Below are 21,151 nucleotides of genomic sequence, written 5' to 3'. Positions count from 1 at the left end.
TAGCAGGCCTGGATGAAGGGAAAGCAATCTTTAGATATTGGAATGAGTTTACAGACACATAATGGTGGAGCATGTCGTCGCCCCTTAGATGGTTGCTGCACAAGATGCTTGCAAGGAGGATTTTCCTCCGTTCCATTCTACTGCACCATCCCACAACACAGCAGCGCAACATAGTTGCAAATTTCAGGCCTTGGCTGAGCGTTTAATGTACGTTGACATATTTAAGCTCAGAGCTGCATGCTAACCCCTGATGTGCTTGCAGAAGATGGAAGGTCTCCACATCACAGATGGGGGCCGTAGAGAGACTGAAATCACTCCTAAATATTATATTAGAATGGGTAGGTCCCAATGCCTTCCTTTCAACAGCGATAGCCCACTCAACCTCCTAACTTTTCACATGTGCATGTACTCCTGTACAACACAGAGGCTACAGTATCTTGCATCAATCAACAGCTACAGCAACAACTTGAATTTATATAGCACCTTTAACATAATAAAACATCCCAAGGCACTTCACAGGAGCTTTATGAAGCAAAAGTTGTCACTGAGCCACATGTCGCAATTTTAGGGCAGATGGCCAAGAGCTTGGTCAAAAAGGTAGGTTTTAAGGAGCATCTTAAAGGAGGAAAGAGAGGAAGAAAGGCAAAGAGGATTAGGGCGGGAACTCCAGAGCTTAGCATCATGGCAGCTGAAAGCACGACTAGAAATGGTGGTGCAATTAAAATCAGGGATGCTCAAGAGGCCAGAACTAGATCTGCGCAGATATCTCGGCAGACTGTGGGGCTTGACACGATTACAGAGGTAGGAAGGGGTGAGGTCATCGAGGGATTTGAAAACAAGGATGAGAATTTTAAAATCAAGGACACGGGCAGCAGAACTTTGGATGACCACAAGTTTATGAAGTGCATAAGATGGGAGGCCGGACAGTCAAGTCTAGAGGTAACAAAGGTTTCGGCAGCAGATGTGCTGAGGCAGGGACAGAGTCGGAATGTGGAATGAGTGGTCTTAGTGTTGGAATAAATATTTGGTTGGAACACTAAGGTTGCAAAGGGTCTGGATCAGCCTCAGAGAGTTGCCAAGGAGAGGGATAGAGTCTGTAGCTAGGGAACAGAATTTGTATGCCCTAATTACTCCAGGATGGTCTACCCATAATCAATGACAACTAGGTATGGGTGACAACTGCCAGTGTCACCAGCAATGCCCACACCTCAAAGAATAGTAAATTATTTTTAAAATGAAACCGTTTGTAAAAGGAAAAATAAACAACTATTTTAAGATAAATGAAAAATTGTCATTAAGTAAGTAAGCATTTCACACAATTAAGATATTGGACAGAGTACAGAAAAAATGCACAAGAATGGTTCCAGGGATGAGGAACCTCAGTTTTGAAAATAGATTGGAGAGTTAGGACGGTTTTCCTGGGAGAAGAGAAGGCTGAGAGGAGATTTGATAAAGGTATTCAAAATCATGAGGGGTCTGGACAGGATAGGGATAAACGGTTCCCACTCGTGAAAGGATCGTGAACGAAAGGGCACAGATTTAAAGTGATTGGTAAAAGAAGCAAACGTGACATGAGGAGATAAAAGCAAAATACTGCGGATGCTGGAAATTTGAAATAAAAACAAGAAATGCTGGGACGACTCAGCAGGTCTGGCAGCATCTGTGGAAAGAGAAGCAGAGTTAACGTTTCGGGTCAGTGACCCTTCTTCGGAACTGACAAATATTAAAAATGTCACAGGTTATAAGCAAGTGAGGTGGGGGTGGGGCAAGAGATAACAAAGGAGAAGGTGCAGATTGGACAAGGCCACATAGCTGACCAAAAGGTCATGGAGCAAAGCCAAACAATATGTTAATGGTGTGTTGAAAGACAAAGCATTAGTACAGAATAGTGTTAACGGACTGAATATTGAACAGCAGCAAGTGCAAACATGAAAAAAAACAGTGGGTAAGCAAAATGAACAAACCAAGGTGAAATGAAATAAATGCAAAAAAGATTGTAAGAAATGTAAACAAGAAAAAAGAAAAAACAACTAAAAATGAAAGTAAAATGGGGGGCTGTCATGCTCTGAAATTATTGAACTCAATGTTCAGTCCGGCAGGCTGTCGTGTGCCTAATCGGTAGATAAGATGCTGTTCCTCGAGCTTGCGTTGATGTTCACTGGAACACTGCAGCAATCCCAGGACAGAGATGTGAGCATGAGAGCAGGGGGGAGTGTTGAAATGGCAAGCAACCGGAAGCTCAGGGTCCTGCTTGCGGACCGAGCGGAGGTGTTCCGCAAAACGGTCACCCAGTCTGCACTTGGTCTCCCCAATGTAGAGGAGACCACATTGTGAGCAACGAATACAGTATACTACATTGAAAGAAGTACAAGTAAAGTGACATGAGGAAAAGCTTCCTTCATGCAGCGAGTGGTTAGGTTCTGGAATGCACTGCCTGAGAGTGTGGTGGAGGCAGGTTCAATCGAGGTATTCAAAAGAGAATTAGACTTATCTGAAAAGGAAGAATGTGCAGGGTCAAGGGGAGAAGGCAGGGGAATGGCATTAGGTGAATTGCTCATTTGGAGAGCCGTGCAGACACGATGGGCCAAATGGCCTCCTTTTGCGCTGTAACAATTCTGTGATTCTGAATCATGGTCGCAGCATCGATCCTTGTGAAACATCACTTCCAGGGATAGGCACCAACATGTTGCACCACAGACATTTGACAAAATTATTGCCTCAGCCATGGACATGGGGGCAATTAATTTGTATATAAAGTCAACCGAATGCCATCAAAGTACAGTCTGATTTAAAATGCATTTCTTCCTACTTAGTTACATACATTGCAGTGTTTTTGCTTGCACAAGCAGTCAATGCTGCCAGCACACTTGATATAGCGATGCGGAGAATCTTGATCTCTTTCCCTCTCCTCTCGTTCTCTCTTTCCCTGTGTCAATCCCTCTCTCCCCTCTCTGTGTCCATCTCTCACCCCTCTCTAGCCCGTGCGTCCATCTCTCTCTCCCCCTTTGACTCTCACCCCTTTCTTTCCTCGCTGTGTGTCCATCCATCTCCCCTCTCTTCGCCCCCTCTTTCTGTCCCTCCTCTCTCTCCCACCTCTTCCTCTCTCTTCCTCCTTGCTCTCTATCTCTCCCCCTCCCTCCTCGCTCTCTCTCTCCCTCCTCGCTCTCTCCCTCCCCCTCCCTCCTCGCTCTCTCCCTCCCCCTCCCACCTCGCTCTCTGTCCCTCCCCCCTCTCTCTCCCACCTCCACCTCTCTCTCCCCCCTCCACCTCTCTCTCTCTCTCTCCCCCCACCTCTCACTCTCTCCCTCCCCCTCACTCCTCGCTCTCTCCCTCCTCTCTCTCTATCCCTTCCCTCTCTCAATCCCTCCCCTCTCTCTCTCTCCCACCTCTCTCTCGTTCCCCCACCTCTCTCTCTCTCTCCCTCCCCACCCCCCAAACCTCTCTCCCACACCTCTCTCCCTCCCTCCTCTCTCTCACTGACAGTTGTGGAGAGAGTGAACTCTCCCCAGAGCTGCTTTGTGATTGGTCAAAATTCACAGCTGTTCGTTTCCCAGCTGACAGGTGTTTATTGCGGCAACAGCGGCTTCCAAACTCAGGACAGGTTTGGGGTTTTCAGTGGGCTTTTTTAAAAAATCACAAATCCTGGAATTCTCTCCATGCTGTCACCCTCCTTGTCTCTGTAATCTGCTCCAGCCTCACAGCCCTCCAAGATACTTGAGCTCATCAAATCCTGACTCAACTGGATTACCCATATCTACCCTTTCTGTTACTTCTTCTAAGAATTCAATAAGGTTGGTTGAGCATGACCCTCTCTTTTGAAATCTCTGCTGATTACTCTTTAGTATATTTTCAGTTTTTACATGTTCTTCAATTACAACTTCTAGTAAATATTCCATTATCTTTCCTACTACTGATGTTAAGCTCATAGAATCTACAGTCCCCGGTCTTGTTCAATTTCCCTTTTTTTAAGTAAATGAATCACATTAGCTGTCAGTCAGTCCTATGGCACTAGTACCTTTTCTCATGACTTTTTATATATATGTAATACTGCCTCTATTTCTTCCTAACTTCTTTCAATATGCTGGATGCAATCCATCTCGATCAGGGGTTTTATCCTCTCTAAGTTTGATTAGTGTATCAATTAAATATCCCCTTTCTATCTTAAATGTCTTTAGAATTTTTTTGTTCTCTTCTTCTAATGTCATGTCCACTGTTGTTAGTCTCCCTGGTAAACCCTGAGGCAAAGTAACTATTCAATATTTCTACCATTTCGCTGTCATTGCCTGTAAGTTTATCTTGTTCATTGCTTACTGGCCCAACTCCTGATTTTTCTTTCATTATTTATGTATCTGTAGAATATTTCACTCTATATTTTTATAGTCCTTGATAATTTAATTTCTTTGCCTTGCAAATTTTTTTTGACTTCTTTCCTCTTTGTATCCGCTTTTGTCATCCTCTCTTTTATTGTTTACATCCTTTGTTTGTGCTTTTTTACTTCAGTTTCAGTTTTACCTTTATCTCTATTCAATCATGGTGTTCCATTATTGGCTGGTTTGTTCTTGACTTTTAGAGGAATATAGTTCTCCTGTGTTCAGCACCCAGCTTTTAGCAAGCTGGAAGAAATCACTAAAAGGCATTCCAGCACTGGGCTAAAACTTCTGTGGACCTTTAACATATTTTCATAATTCATTGCAAACACTGAGTGCATGGAAACAATAGAACTCAAATTAAAGTACACATGGGACTACAAAGTAATGCTAAAAAAGTAACATATAGATTCTATACACAAAATCACATTGCACTCTCCAAGAAGCAGTAAAGAATGCACAGGACTAAAAGGTGCTACGGAAATGGCAGCTATCAGCCTGAGAGTCTCCACTCCTGGTATTCCTCTGCTGCTTCCATGTTGCAGTTGGCTTTGTTAAATGACACTTTGGATTAGCCAAACTGTTGATGATATTCACACAGGAAAACTGGAGTTACAGAGTTATCACAGCACAGAAGGAGGCCATGCTAAAAGTGCTCCCCTGGATTTGCACAGAGAGCAGTTGAGCCATAATGACCAGGGAGACATGTGGCATCTCTGATTTTTACCCAGTTCTCTGATCCCATGCAGAGCTATTATATGGAGGCTCAGGGTACAATTCGCCTCAGTGTTCTGCATTTGGGAGAGAAAAAGTATCAGTTCAGGTTCCTTCTCCTGATTCTGTTACTATAACTAAGGTTAACCATAGATGCCAAAACATGGAACATTGTCATGCAATGTTCAGATATGCACAATGCCACCATGTTTGGGATCAAGTGCTAAACTAAAAATTCTCTCAGTTGAAAGAAAAACAGAAAACGCAGGTTAGGCAGCATCTGTGGAAAGAGAAACAGAGTTAACGTTTCAGGTCAATTGAAGCTTATTCAGCAACAAGTGATAGTTTCCCAGTGAACATGGAAAAATATGCCCCATTAGATTTTTAAAGCCAGCACTAAGTTCAGGAGAGTGATTTGGCACCACCTAAATGTTACTCATGCTCCTCTTTAAGGGAATGTCTAACCTCCACTTGACATCTCTTTCTGGCCAAGATTGGGAACATACCGTACGAGAACAATGACTACAAACACTGTGCCCACTCCAGTACGCAATGCATTAATCACTTTAATCTCTGACTGATCTAATATATACTCTAAGCTTCACTTTCAATGTGAGCGAGCATGCCTTAAAAAATATAGCAAAAGCAGTCTGCCAAGTTGCCCAACCATTGAGCATAGTGAAGGATTGAATTCGGGCAGACTTCTGTGGCATGTTGAAACTCCTTTTAAAACAGAGAAGTGTGTTTTTGGCTGAGATCTACTACAGCATGGGACAGACACAATGCTTTGTCCCCTGCGGGGACTGCAGCCATGAGTGGTGTTTGGGAGAGTGATCCTGGAGGGAGCAGGTACGGAGTATTCTGAAATTTTGCCTTGTTTCCTTTGGGGATCAGTATGCATTTATGCAGAATCTTAGCTCAGGAGATTAAAAGGGTGGGACAGAGTCAATCATAAGATAAATTCTGCATGGCCATGTGGAAGAAGTGTGCCATCATATCAGTCTCCTCTCCCAGGAAACAGCCAAGCCTACACTTTGCCCCTCCCCATTGTGCATGGGTCAGAATGAGGACTGAGCTTTCAAACCATGTTCATCCCTCACTCCACACTCTGAGATGTAATGGTTCGCGTCATCCACCTGCTGGGCAAAGAGTTAGCAGGAACAACTTAACAGAAATCCTCTTCACTTGTCGGATAAAGATGGGTACAACAATGTCATATGCAGTATTTATTTGGATGTGCAGATTATTTTTTAATCCACATTGGTAGCTTTTCTGTAATGTCACGTGGAGTATTGTGTAGCAGTATTTCACAGTAGTGAAGTCATTGTGCAACTGGTAACCAGGGCCCGGTTTTGATTGGAAGACTAGTTCTATTTTATTTAAATACCTTTTGATGAGTCAGTTTTGCAGCACATGAGTGTTTCTGTACTGTTAATGAATCAACACAGGCAGCCATACTGAGGAAGTTGCCATGGTTACAGCTTGCCAGGGGAGTGAAAACTATTTATTTTTAAACTCCAGGTTACTCGTGGAAATATAGGCCAGCTGCTTGTTATATGTGCATTTAAGGCAAAGCTAAACAGACATGGGAGGGAGAAAAGAATATGACAAAATGCTGATAGGGTTAGATAATGAGGGGTGTGAGGAGGCTCATGTGGAGCATTAATGCTGGCACAATCAGTTAGGCCAAAGGGCCTGTTTCTGTGCTGTAGACTCTTATGTAATACATCTCACCAACACAAAATAAACTTCTTAAACTGTGTAAGATAATAAGCACTGTCTGTAGTCATATGCATATCACATGCATTACAGTCTTTATATCTCAGTCAATAGAACAGATTAACTATTTAGTTGTAGGATATGCAACCAACAGAAGCAGCATGATTAGTAATGCGATTATTTCTGCTTTCATAACCCTACATTGCAATGTTCTTGATAGCAGTGATGATCGAAACTCAAAACACACCATCCAACACTCACTTTGCCCTCTATTCTTCCAAAATGAAGACTGAACTGCATTCTCTCCTACTCCAACTCACTCTTTTCCCAAGATTCCAAAAGCTGTTAAACTTTGTACCCCTCTCAATCTTTCATTCCTCCAACAAATTAAAAGCTTTTAAAACCTGAGCTTAATGTCACTGAATCCCTAGTTCCTGACTCACCCCTTTTATTCTTTTCAACCTTGGTGGCATTCTGCATCTTGATATTTTGATTTTAAAAAGTGTTTCCCCTGAGGGGAAAATTACACATTGAGATTATTTCCACTGGAGAACTGGCAGTTTCAACTCATGATGGATGGCTGGAAAATGATTACCAGGTTCCACAAGCCTTACTTCATAATAGGATTTGTGCCAAAACCCCACTAAATGGAGACACTTCTGTAGCTTGAGAATTGAATTTGATAATCTACACAGTTCGCAAGCTAAAATATTCTTACAACTTAAATAGACAGACATTGTGGCATCGGAGGAAAACAATTTGTTTTTTTAAAAAAGACTGTAGCAAATAATGTCAAAAAGACAGCAGATGAACCTCAGTGTGCTGCGAATCCTCAGTTATACATTTTAGCTAAGTATATTCAAATGCATTTAATTGCACAAATGGACACAACAAAATTAACTGCAGGAATACTGCTTTACATGTTAGAGAATATGCAAGAACCACATGAGCAAGAAAGTCAGGAGAGTCTTCGGCTGACAAGTTTTTTAAATAACAATTTGTGTAGTGTTCTATTTATGGGCCTGTGACCAAAAATTAAGCAAACAAAATATTAAACAGCAACATGCATAATCAAGCAAGCCATGACAGTTGCAACTGTTATGTAATTGTTTTTTCTCTGATTTGTCTTCCTTCTGAGTTAAAAAGATATTGAGGGGGCTATTGAAGATAGGCCTAAAGCCTGGGACTGGATTTTTTAGCATTCCCAATATTGTTTAGCTGACAGTTGGTGTTGGGATTAAGAAGGTTACCATAGTGTGAGTTGTTTGTTGAAATCTGAAAATAGTGCAGTAATATCAATTGCCAATTACATTTTAAAAAATAATTCATAAAGAACTTAATGCAGATTTATAACAGGGTGAATTGTGGGTTGTAGGGAAAACACTTGTTTTGGGGGATCATTCTGGTTTGTTAATTTATTTTCATTAGCTTAGTAATACCTGACCCACCGTATTGAAAGTAGTCACAAGGAAACATGGCATCACATTGGTAGTTACACAAAAATTGATATCACATTAGTGGCATTAATCTGTTATTGCAACTGCCCTCATTGTATCAACTAAAAAGTCTAAAGCATTTATTTAAAGCGGGTCAATTAGTTGTACTTACGGGCAGTTATAGCCTCTGGTGAGATGCCAAGCTTTTTTGCCATGTTACTCATTACTCTTTTCATCTTTGGACCCTTCTTGAATATTTCCACTTGATGCAGAGCTGTGTCATTGTTTTCCACCAGGTTTATGAACTTTTGACAGTGATCAAAAAACCGCAATAGCCCATCATTGACCTCCCATTGTCCTCCTGCCTGGTCTCGCAGGTCCAGGTAACTCTCCAGCCCTTGGATGAAAGACTTGGTACTATTGACACACCTGTGTTTGGAGCTGGTCAAAAACTTGAACCTCTTCTCTCTGTAACTCTGTGTAGTGAAGAGGGCAGGGAACCTGGCGGCCAATCGTTTGGCCAACTTGACCATTTCGGAGATGCCCAGTGGGTGCAGGTTGCCATCCATCCGCTCGTTGTACCACATGTGCCAGCCTGCGAGAGCCTGCACCAGGCTGCTGCCTGGGTCACCCTGCTCCCTGATCAGCTGGTGGATCTCCACCATGCGGGGCACATTCTTCCTGGTGGGGTATCTGGTGCCATGCCGGATTAGAGCATTGACCTGCAAGATGGTGCAGTTGGCAGGTGCCAGCCAGTCAGTGTCATGCTGCGGGACGCCGCTCAGCCTCTCATACTGGGACTTGGTGCCGTAATATTCAGCCCAGGGGGATCGGACGGAAGAGGCGGCGCAGAACCTGAGGCAAACCCACAGGATGAGTAGCGAGCCCCGGCTGCCTGTTCTGACTGCACCCGGTCCCGTTCTCGCTCGGCTCACCCGGAGCCACGGAGCCTGCAGCATTTCAGCACCGAGCCGGTGACACATGAGCCCGGTCACAGCACAGCAAACACAGCTTCCGCATACGAGCCCGACCCAGACACTGCGGCCCAGCCCTCCTGAACTGAGCTCAGCTCAGCTCCGCCCGGCACGACCCGGACACAGCGGCCCAGACCAGCTCAACTTCGCCCGGCCCGGCTCAGCTCCACAACGAACTACAGAGCACATCCGGAAACAGCTGGGCACTGGGAGACACCAGGTGACAAAGAGTGGCACCGGGAGACACCTAGACACTGGGTGGCACTGGGAGACCAGGAGACACCTAGACACTGGGTGGCACTGGGAGACCAGGGGACACCTAGACACTGGGTGGCACTGGGAGACCAGGAGACACATAGACACTGGGTGGCACTGGGAGACCAGGAGACACCTAGACACTGGGTGGCGCTGGGAGAACAGGAGACACCTAGACACTGGGTGGCACTGGGAGACCAGGAGACACATAGACACTGGGTGGCACTGGGAGACGGGAGACACATAGACACTGGATGGCACTGGGAGACGCAGAGACACCGGGAGACACATAGACACTGGGTGGCACTGGGAGATGCAGAGACACCGGGAGACACAGAGATAATGGGTGGCACTGGGAGACACAGTGGCACTGGGAGATGCAGAGACTCCAGAGACACTGGGTGGCACTGGGAGATGCAGCGACACCAGGAGACACAGAGATGCTGGGTGGCACTGGGAGATGCAGAGACACCAGGAGACAGAGAGTGGCACTGTGAGAGACAGACACTGGGTGGCACTGGGAGACACAGAGATACCAGGAGACACAGACACCGGCTGGCACTGGGATAAATGGAGACTCTGGGTGACACTGGGAGATACAGTGACACCGGATGGCACTGGGAGACACGCTGGCACTGGGAGATACAGAGACGCTGGGTGACACCAGGAGATACAGAGACACTGGGAGATACAGTGACACCGGGTGGCACTGGGAGATACGGAGACATTGGGTGACATGGGAATATACAGTGACACCGGGTGGCACTGGAAGATACGGAGGCATCGGGTAACACTGGGAGATACAGAGACACTGGGTGGCACTTGGAGATATGGAGACACTGGGTGGCACTAGGAGATACAGAGATACTGGGTGGTACTGGGAGAGACAGTCACTGTGTGGTACTGGGATATACAGAGACACCGGGATATGCGGTGACACTGGGAGATACAGAGACACAGGATAGCACTGGGAGACATAGAGGCACTGGGCGGCACTGGGAGATACAGAGACAGCGGGTGACACCGGGATATATAGAGACAGCAGGTGGCACCAGGAGATACAGAGACACTGGGTGGTACTGGGAGATACAGAGGCACTGGGTAGCATTGAGAGATACAGAGACACCAGGTGGCACTGGGATATGTGGAACACCAGGCATTTTTCTTATTCGTCCATGGGATATGAGCATTGCTACCAAGGCTAGCATTGATTACTTTCATGCAGGCCCCCACCTGCCAAGAATCAGGCGCACTTTATTTCGCCACATGAACATTAAAACTGAAGATTGTTGCTGGGAAGAAAAGAGGGCCTATTGGCAGGCCCCTCGCCAGAAAGACCTTTGTTGCATAGTAAGAGACAGTTCTTGGAACGGACAAAGGGGCCACTCCCTGCTCCAATTTAATCCACAATGGACTTTTGATTCCCAGACGTTGAAGGTGGAGATGCTAGCATTCCAGGTTAACTGCTAAAATGGCCGAATACACAAACAGACCTGGTCAGACCAGTTTAGTCACATGACTAACTGACTGTTGGAGTTTTTTTGAATTTGAACTTGTCACAGGGAATTTGAAGTCAGAAAGCTGTTTGCTCCTAGACTGAGAACACCTCTCTCCTGTCTGTTCTCATCTCACTCTCACCAGCTTCGGAAACCATTAAAGACATATGAACCCCAAGAGAGAAACGTCTCCGACAGTGAACAAGGTTTAAGAAGAATACTGGGCCCCAACGAAAAGCAAGAATTACCTACAAAAGGTCTACAGTGAGCTCAAAGTACAGTAACAAGAAACTCTTCTGATATTGCCTCAAACCTCTCCATTTTATTATTCTTCTCTTTTCTGTCCCTATTTGCATGTGTGTATCGCGTATGCATGCTAGTATGGGGCACGGCATGTATTCGTAGGCATTAACCAAATTAGAGTTTAAGGTTTAATAAATTTCATTTTTCTTCTTTAAACCTAAGAAAGCCTGTTTGTGCTCATTTCTTTACCTTATAATTAGAAAGCAGTGAACAAGGATTCACCAAGGGGGAGCTCAAAACACAGTGTGTTTAAAAATTAAACCCTGTTACAATAAGACCAAGTGAATGCTGAAAAGACCCCTAGACACCTTTCTCAGCTGGTGGCAACAGAAATTTGTGTGCTCGCATCCGGAATTTTACTCACAGACAAAAGAGATAAATTGGAAGTGGGAAGCCAAATTGTTCCCAATCAAAAAAGAGCAAGATTAATACAGGTTTTCTTGTGTTTGTGTATGATTGAATACTAACATGTCTGCAACTAAAACAAGTAGCTCTTCAAGCCAGGGTGAAGTAACTTGGGATAAGTTAAAAGCACTGTCTATGGAGGAGTTGAGAAAAATGGCTGAGCAGTGAGCAGTACGTGGCAAGACTAGGAAGTCTGAACTCCTTAGGCTAGTGGCCAACTATTTTTCCCTTGAATCTGAAGAAGCAGAAGCAGGGTTAGAAGCAGACCCAGACAGGGTATTGCTAGCAAAGTTACAGTTGGAACAAAGGAAACTTGAATTAGAGGAAAAAGAGAGAGAGAGGCAGGAAAGGGAGAAAGAGAGAGCCTTCCAGAAGGAAGGTGAAGAGAAAGAGAGAGGCTTCCAAAAGGGACGTGAAGAGAATGAAAGGCAGGAGAGAGAAAGAATATTCCAGAAAGAATCCAAAGAGAGAGAACTGAAGAGGCTTGGGTTAGCTAGGGGGCGACAGAGTAACCCCAGTGAAAGCATGTCCAATATGGAGGAGCAGAATTCAGGGTTGGATACAAAATTGTTAAAACTCGCTCAATTAATCCCAAAATTCAATGAGGAAGATGTGGAAGAATTCTTTGTGTCATTTGCGAAACTGGCAAGGTAGATAAAATGGCCAGACGAGACCTGGTCACTCTTATTGCAAAGCAAACTAACCAGAAAAGTCCATGAGGTTTATTCCTTGTTGCCAGATGAGAGTTCATCAAATTATGAATTGACCAAAAATGCTATGCTCGGAGCATTATGAATTAGTACCCGAAACCTACCGCCAAAAGTTTAGAACCCTCAAAAAACAAGCTAATCAAACTTATCTGCAGCTTGAAAGAAGTAAGCAGCTGGCTTTTGACCAGTGGCTGAGGGCTCTTAAAGTACAGCTCAGCTATGAGACTCTCAGAGAAGTAATTCTGTTCGAGGAATTTAAAAACTCTCTCCTATTCTCAATAAAGACCCATGTAGAGGAGCAATGGGTTCAGGGAGCCTGGCAAGCAGCCGTTCTGGCCGATGAGTTTGCTTTAATTTGTAAGTTGGTTTCTCAGGGAAGAACCTTTCGTAATCACTCCCACAAATCCAAAAAGGACAAAAGGTGGGTAGGTGATATCAGCCCAGGCAGTCCTGGGAGAGAAAGGAAATCAGGAGACACAGGGGGCTGTCCTCCAGTCAAAAAGGAAGGTGCTGTGAGCAAGACACGGAGACCTGTGTGCTTCCATTGTAATAAAGCAGGGCATTTAAAAACTGACTGCTGGAAACTAAAGGTGAAACTGGTAGGGTTAATCAGGGTATACCCACTCACTGAAGACGGAACGCTGATGGAAAACACAGAGCAAGCTATGGCTTTAATTGCAGTAAAAGTGCAACCCAGGAAGCTTACTACAGCCAGTGCAGGAAAAGTTAATAGGATTCCTGAAGGTTATCAGGGTTTTGTATCTGAAGGGAAAGTAACCCCTCAAGTGGGGCAAGCAAGCCCATAATGATTCTCAGGGACACAGGGGCCACTAGATCCCTTTTACTGGGAAAAGGCCTGACCTTTCCCCCAGAGAGTGCAGTGAACACCACAATGGTGGTGAATGGTATTGTAGGGCAGTGTATGCCTGTACCTGTACACAGGGTGCACCTGAAATGCAACCTAATTTCGGGATCGGTGACCATAGGGATTGTCCCTCGTTTGCCTGTGGATGGGGTTGACCTGCTCCTAGGTAATGATCTGGTGGAGGTGATGGTGGTAGCCCCCGCACTAGTGAAAGAAAGACCGCAGGAGGTCAGAGAGACAGGGCAGTGGCAGCAGACGGTCCCCTGCAGTTTCCCTGAATGTGTAGTGAATCAGGCCATGATCAAACCTGCTCCCCCAGAGGAGATGCATTGGCACTGCAGGCAGATGACCAGGTCTGCCTGTCCGAGACTTTCTTTGGAAAGTTAGGAGACCCAGGGAATGAATTAAATGGATTTTCCCTTGCTGAGGTTCAGTGAGCTGACCCAGTATTGTGAGAGTTAGTACAGGCTGCCCAGTCTGGAAGTGAAGCAGAGGGAGTCCCTGACTATTACTATTTAAAGAATGAGGTACTGATGAGGAAATGGAGTTCTCCTCACAGACCTGAGGGCAAGGAGTGGACAGTAGTTCACCAGTTAGTGGTGCCATAGAGGTACTGGAGAGAACTATTAAGAAGGGCCCACGAGACTATAGTGGCTGTACATGCCGGTATACGAAAGGCCAAAGCCTGCATAAGACAGCAGTTTGACTGGTCAAAATTCCATAAAGATGTGGTGGAGTACTGCAGGAGTTGCCACATGTGCCAGGTTGAGGGGAAACCCCAACCTACAGTGAAGCCTGCACCCCTAAGTCCTGTACTGGTGTCAGGAGAACTCTCCAGCCGAGGGCTGATGAACTGGAAGGGACCCCCGCCAAGAGAAAAAAGGGACAGGTAGGCATACGGCTGGCAAAGGTTTAGAAAGAGGAGAAAAAGTAACCAAGAGGGCAAGTTAAATGAAGTTCGCGAGGAATCCTGGATGAAAACCCCTACTGTCTGGTTAACCAACCCCGAAAAATGTGAAAAGTTAGACCCCACGTCCTCCTATGTAAATGCAGACGCTAGAAGCACCCCAACAGAGTTGCTAAAGCATTTACAGGAACCTGCAGAGGTCTCTTTGTGAGAGACCTCTAGGGGGCATAGAAACTGTGAGGGTGTTACCTCATCGAGTCAAAGTGTCACAGGAGAGTGCAGTCAAGCCTGCACAAATACCTGCAGGTAGGAGTGTCCCAGAGAACTAGGGGGAGATTAGCAAAGAATCCTCCCCCACAGTCAGAGGAAAAGGGAACCACCCATCCCCTGAAGTCAAAAGCCTTTGCATCTCAAAGACCCTCGGCAGTCATGACAATGGGCAAACTGAAAAAAAAAAGCTTGCTCAAAGAGCCACATGGCTACTGGGATGCCAAAAAAGGGGAAATTAAAGCAGCACTGGTACCCAGAAAAGACAATTCTAATAAGCTTTAAGATTGATGAATGAATGAGAGAAATGCATGGTTTTTCTTTCAGTATCTTATATTTCTCTCAAACCTTGTAATGAAATGTGGCTTTTTTTTTCAAATCGCATTTCATTCCCCTGGGTGTTAAGGTGTCATGCAGGCCCCCACCTGCCAAGAATGAGGCACACATTATTTCGCCACAGAAATATTAAAACCAGAAAATTGCTGCTGGGAAGAAAAGAGGGCCTATCACAAGGAATGCCAGGCCCCTCGCCGGACAGACAGTACGTGGAACGGGCAAAGGGGCCACTCCCTGCTCCAATTTAATCCATAATGGACTTTTGATTAGCAGACATTGAAGGTGGAGAGGCTAGCGTTCCAGGTTAACTGCAAAAATGGCCGAATACACAAACAGACGTGGTCAGACAAGTTTAGTCACATGGCTAACTGATGTTCCAGGTTTTTTTGAATTTGAACTTGCCACGGGGAATTTGAACTCAGAAAGCTGTGATCGGAGTACATAAGAACATAAGAAATAGGAGCAGGAGTAGGCCATTCAGCCCCTCAAGCCTGCCGCACCATTCAATAAGATCATGGCTGATCTGTCCCAGGCCTCAACTCCTCTTTCGGGCCTAACCCTCGACTCCCCGAGATTTCAAAAATCTATCTACCTCCTCCTCAAATACATTTAATGACCTAGTCTCCACAACTCTCTGAGGCAAAGAATTCCAGAGATTCACCACCCTCTGAGAGAAGAAATTCCTTCACATCTCAGTTTTAAATGTGTGCCCCCTTATTCTGTAACTGTGTCCCCTAGTTTGAGATTCCCCCACCAGTGGAAACATCTTCTCAATATCTACCCTGTCAAGCCGCCTTAAAATCTTATATGTTTCTAGAAGATCACCTCTTATTCTTCTAAACTCCAGTGAATAAAGGCCGAATCTGTTTAGCCGTTCTTGATAAGCCAACCCCTTCATCCCAGGAATCAGCCTAGTGAACCTTTTCTGAACTGCCTCCAATGCTAGTATATCCTTCTTTAAATACGGGGACCAAAACTGTATGCAGTATTCCAGGTGTGGCCTCACCAACACCCTGTACAGTTGTAACAAGACTTCCCTATTTCTAAACTCTAACCCCCTAGCAAATTTCATTTGCCTTCCTAATTACTTGCTGCACCTGCATGCTAACTTTTTGTGTTTCATGCACAAGAACACCCAGATCCCTTTGTACTGCAGTATTTTGTAGTCTTTCTCCATCTAAATAATAATCTACCTTTTTATTCTTCCTACCAAAGTGGATGACCTCACACTTTCCCACATTGAACACCATCTGCCAAGTTTTTGCCCACTAACTTAACCTATCTATTATCCCTTTGCAGATTCTTTGTGTCCTCATCACAACATGCCTTCCCACCTATTTTTGTATCGTCAGCAAATCTGGATACACTACACTCTGTCCTTTCCTCTAAGTCATTAATATAGATAGTAAATAGTTGAGGCCCTTAGGACCGATCCTTGTGGCACCCCACTAGTTATGGCTTTCCAACCTGAAAAAGACCCATTGATCCCGACTCTCTGCCTTCTGTGTGTTAGCCAGTCCTCAATCCATGCCAACACATTGCCCCCAATACCCTCAGCTCTTATTTTGTGCAATAACCTTTTTTGTGGCACCTTATCAAATGCCTTCTGAAATTCAAATACACTACATCTACTGGTTCCCCTTTATCCACTCTGCTTGTTATAGCCTCAAAGAACTCTAACAAATTTGTTAAACATGATTTCCCTTTCATAAAACCATGTTGACTCTGTTTGATTGCATTATATTTTTCTAAATGTCCTGCTATTTCTTCCTTAATAATGGACTCTAGCATTTTCCCAATGACTGATGTTAAGCTAACTGGTCTGTAGTTTCCTGCTTTCTGTCTCCCTCCTTTCTTGAATAGGGATGTCACATTAGCGGTTTTCCAATCCGCTGGTACCCTACTGAATCCAGTGAGTTTTGGTATATTCTGACCAATACCTTCACTATCTCTGCACCCACACCTTTTAAAACCCTTAGATGGAGGCCATCATATCCAGGCTTGGGCTGATAAGTGGTAAGTAACATTCGCGCCACACGAGTGCCAGGCAATGACCATCTCCAACAAGAGAGAATCTAACCATCTCCCTTTGACATTCAACAGCATTACCATCGCTGAATCCCCCACTATCAACATCCTAGGGGCTACCATTGATCAGAAACTGAACTGGAGTAGCCATATAAATACTGGGGCTACAAGAGCAGGTCGGAGGCTAGGAGTCCTGAGGCAAGTAACTCACCTCCTGATTCCCCAAAGCCTGTCCACCATCTACAAGGCACAAGTCAGGAGTGTGATGGAATACTCTCCACTTGCCTGGATGGGTGCAGCTCCAACAACACTCAAGAAGCTCGACACCATCCAAGACAAAGCAGCCCGCTTGATTGGCACCCCATCTACAAACATTCACTCCCTCCACCACTGATGCACAGTGGCAGCAGTGTGTACCATCTACAAGATGCACTGCAGCAATGCACCAAGGCTCCTTTGACAGCACCTTCCAAACCCATGACCTCTACCAACTAGAAAGACAAGGGCAGCAAATACATGGGAACACCACCACCTGAAAGTTCCCCTCCAAGTCACACATCTTCCTGACTTGGAACTATATCGCCGTTCCTTCACTGTCGCTGGGTCAAAATCCTGGAATTCCCTTCCTAACAGCACTGTGGGTATACCTTCCCCAAATGGACTGCAGCGGTTCAAGAAGGCAGCTCACCACCACCTTCTCAAGGGCAATTAGGGATGAGCAATAAATGCTGGCCCGGCCAGCGTCGCCCACATCCCATCAATGAATAAAAAAAAAAATCAGGTCCTGGTGACTTGTCTGTCTTTAGTCCCATCAGTTTGTCCAACAGCTTTTCCCTCGTGATAGAGATTGTTACAAGTTCTTCCCTCCCATTTACACCTTGCTCATCTATTATTGTTGGGATGTTTATAATGTCCTCCACCATGAAGACTGATGCAAAGGATTGGTTTAAATTATCTGCTATTTCCCTGTTCCCTGTTATTAATTCCCCAGTCTCATCCTCTAAGGCACAAGGTACACTTACTTTTGCTACTCTCTTCCTTTTAATATACCTGTAGAAGCTCTTACTGTTTGTTTTTATATTTCTTGCCAATTCACTCTCAAATCAATTTTCTCCCTCTTTATTAGTTTTTTAGCCATCCGCTGCTGGTTTCTATAAAATTCCCAATCCTCTGGCCTACCATTCGTTTTCACGGCATTGTACGCCTTTGTTTTTGATTTGATACTCTCCTTAACTTCCTTTATTATCCACAGGTTGTTCATCGTTCTCTTCGAGTCTTTCCTTCTGAATGGAATAAATGTTTGCTGAGTGTTATGAAATATCTGCTTAAAAGTCTGCCACTGCTCATCTACTGACTTTCTCTTTAGTCTATCTTCCCAGCCTGCTTTGGACAACTCTTTCTTCATACCTCTGTAATTGCCCTTGTTTAAGTTGAAGACACTGGTTTGAGACCCGAGTTGCTCACCCTCAAATTGAATTTGAAATTCTACCATGTTATGATCGCTTCCCCCTAAAGGATCCTTAACTACGAGATCTCTTAGTAATCCTACCTCATTACGCAATACCAAATCTAAAATAGCCTGTTCCCTGGTAGGTTCTGCAACGTATTGCTCTAAGTAACAATCCCTGATGCACTCTACAAATTCGTCTTCCCTGCTACCCTTGCCAATTTGACTTGTTCAGTCTATATGCAGATTAAAATCATCCATGATAATTGCAGCGCCCTTCTTACACGCCTCCATTATTTCCTGATTAATATCTTGTCTTACAGAGAGGCTACTCTTCGGGGGCCTATTGACCACTCCCACCCATGATTTCTTTCCCTTGCTATTCCTTATTTCCACCCAAAATGATTCTACATCACGATCTATTACACCTATATCATTACTCACAACTGCACTGATCCCTTCCTTTAATAACAAAGCTACCCCACCTCCTTTTTGCCTATTCTTCCAGAACGTCAAATATCCTTGAACATTAAGATTCTAATCCTGGTCATCCTGCAACTTTCAAACTTAACATGGAATTCAATAGTATTATGATCACTATTTCCAAGTGGATCTTTTGCTATGATGTTACTAATTAATCCTGCTTTATTACACAATATTAGATCTAAGATACTTTTATCCCTAGTCAGTTCCACTATCCCCTCTCAGAAGGAGGTGATGCTACTTTTTTGCCTCCAATACTTGTTTGTGTAAGCTTGAGGCAATAAGTAGTTTACATTTCTGTCCAGTGTTTTTTGCTTTGTGTAAGTTAATGTGTAGAAAAAGAAACAAAAGCTTACAATAAACTATAAATAAGATATAAATAATATAAGTAACCCAGGCAAAGATATGGCAGAACAAGTTGTGTGTCTGAACTGCAGTATGTGGGAGTTTGCGGACAGCGAGACTGTCACAATTGAACACATCTGCAGTAGATACCTCTGTCATAAATCTCTCCGGTTCAGAGTCATTGAGCTGGAGTGCGAGTTGGAGACACTCTGACACATAAGGCAGGGGAAGCAACATCCTGGCAGTTTGTTCTAGTTTTTGGTCATACCTGGTAGAGAGGTACAGGTTCAGAACGGGGTTAGTGTGCAGAGTACGGGGAACCTAGGTGAAATAGTGATCGTGGATCTACAGAAACTGATCCTATTCAATAGGTACAATGTACTTGCTACTTGTAAGGGTAAGGATAAAGAGTGTCAGAAGAATAACCAAAGGAGCACCATGGCACCTTGGAGCAGGAGGCTGTCCAACGGTTGAAGGAGGAGGAGGGGAAGTGTAATGTGGTAGTTGTAGGGGGATTGAATAATTAGGGGGACCGATAGTATCTTTTGTAAGCAGGATCAATGGCCCCACATGGTATATTGCCTTCCTGGTACCAGGGTGAGGGACATCTCGAACCAGTTTGAAAGGATATTGAAGGGGGAGGGGAGGATCCAGTCATTGTGGTCTATGTTGGGACCAACAACATAGGCAAGAGGTCCTGTTTAAGAAATACCAGGAATTAGGAGCTAAATTAAAGGGCAGGACCTCAAGGGTTATATTCTCTGGATTTTTACCCGAACCACATGCACATTGGCATAGGTATCAGCAGATTAGGGAGGTGAACACGTGGCTGAAGGACTGGTGTGGGAAAGAAGGGTTCCATTTCATGGGATACTAGCACCAGTACTGGAACAGTAAGGAACTGAACTGTGACCAGGGTCCAGTGGGAAGGGCAGTCAAAAGGACTTTAAACTAGTAAATGGGGCAGGGGAAGGGCTTAGATGGAAAAGGTCTTGTAAATAATAGTTCAAAAACAAATGAAAGGGAAGACAATAAAGTAACAGTCAGAAATCTAAGCACAACAAGTAAAGGGAAAACTAAACAACGTAAAATAATTAAATCAGGAGAAAGAAAAAAGAAATGTGTGAGAAAAACATTAGAGCAGAAGCACAGGTGTGTGGCCAGATAAGCATTCTGTATACAAACTTACATAGTATAAAGAACAAACTGAATGAATTGCAGGCACAAATTCAACTTGGAGAGTACGACATGGTAGCCATTACTGAGACATGTCTGTAAGACGGTCAGGACTGGGAACTGAATATACCAGGTTATAGGTCTATTGGAAAGATATAGAAAACGGTAGAGGGGAGGAGTAACCTTCATGATTAAGAATGAAATAACTTCAATGATAAGAGAGGATATAACAAGAGGTAAGCAGGCAGTGGACGCTTTATGGGCTAAAATTTGTTCGTATAGCATGATTTCAATGCGGTGCTATGCCCACTATGTTCATTCCCGAGGGCAGAATGTTCTGCCTGCTGTTACCTGCGTGACCTATGTAGGCTTCCTCATTGATATGAATGGAGAAACCCATGCGTGCTGTACTTAGAGCCAAAAAATTGTGGAACAAGGTACCTTCTAAATGCTGAACAGCTAAAAGAGGGGAGTGGGGAGGGTATGGGGAGGTGAGGGGGAGGGGGAATGGGTGGAGTGAGAGGAGGGTGGGTAACCCTTCAGTGACACGTACCTTGATGGCCACTGGCAATGTATGCTCAGCTGCTGCACTGGGAAGGAGGTCTTGTTCCAGGAGGCTGCAGAAGTCAGCAATGATCTGCTGTGAAAACCTGAGGCTCCTCAAGAACTGGTGCTGACACACGTCAGGAGAGCTGATCCTCTGCCTGTAGACCCTGTGTTGGGGGTGTTGCCTCCTTCCAGCTGGATTTTGGTGTCCATCCCATTTGCCCTGTGGAGGGGCTTGCGGCTGAATAGAATGCAGCTGGTGCTGCTGCTAATGTTGCTCCTGCTGGTGGTATGACCTCTGTGCTTGCTCCTCATCAGAGGTGGAAGGTGGAACCTGTTTCCTTAATCTACTGCCAAGTCCACATTCCCTAT

The 21,151-nt window shown here is 44.7% G+C and overlaps 1 protein-coding gene across 2 annotated transcripts in view; it reads right to left on the bottom strand.

The window, feature by feature from the left end:
- Positions 1-9,439, bottom strand: part of minpp1b (multiple inositol-polyphosphate phosphatase 1b) — a 120,161-nt gene extending 110,722 nt beyond the window's left edge. The window contains exon 1 of one of the 2 annotated variants that reach the window (XM_068052516.1): positions 8,409-9,439. In XM_068052516.1, the coding sequence (XP_067908617.1) occupies positions 8,409-9,219 (811 nt within the window). In that variant the 5' untranslated portion in view covers positions 9,220-9,439. The remainder of the gene's footprint in view (positions 1-8,408) is intronic. The other variant, XM_068052517.1, reaches the window with a different exon arrangement.
- Positions 9,440-21,151: the final 11,712 nt, after the last annotated feature.

The sequence above is a fragment of the Heterodontus francisci genome, chromosome 20 (genome assembly GCF_036365525.1).
Source record: "Heterodontus francisci isolate sHetFra1 chromosome 20, sHetFra1.hap1, whole genome shotgun sequence".
In the NCBI taxonomy this organism is placed as follows: domain Eukaryota; kingdom Metazoa; phylum Chordata; class Chondrichthyes; order Heterodontiformes; family Heterodontidae; genus Heterodontus; species Heterodontus francisci.
Note: the sequence above shows the minus strand (reverse complement) of the source record. Positions and strands in the feature narration are given on the sequence as shown.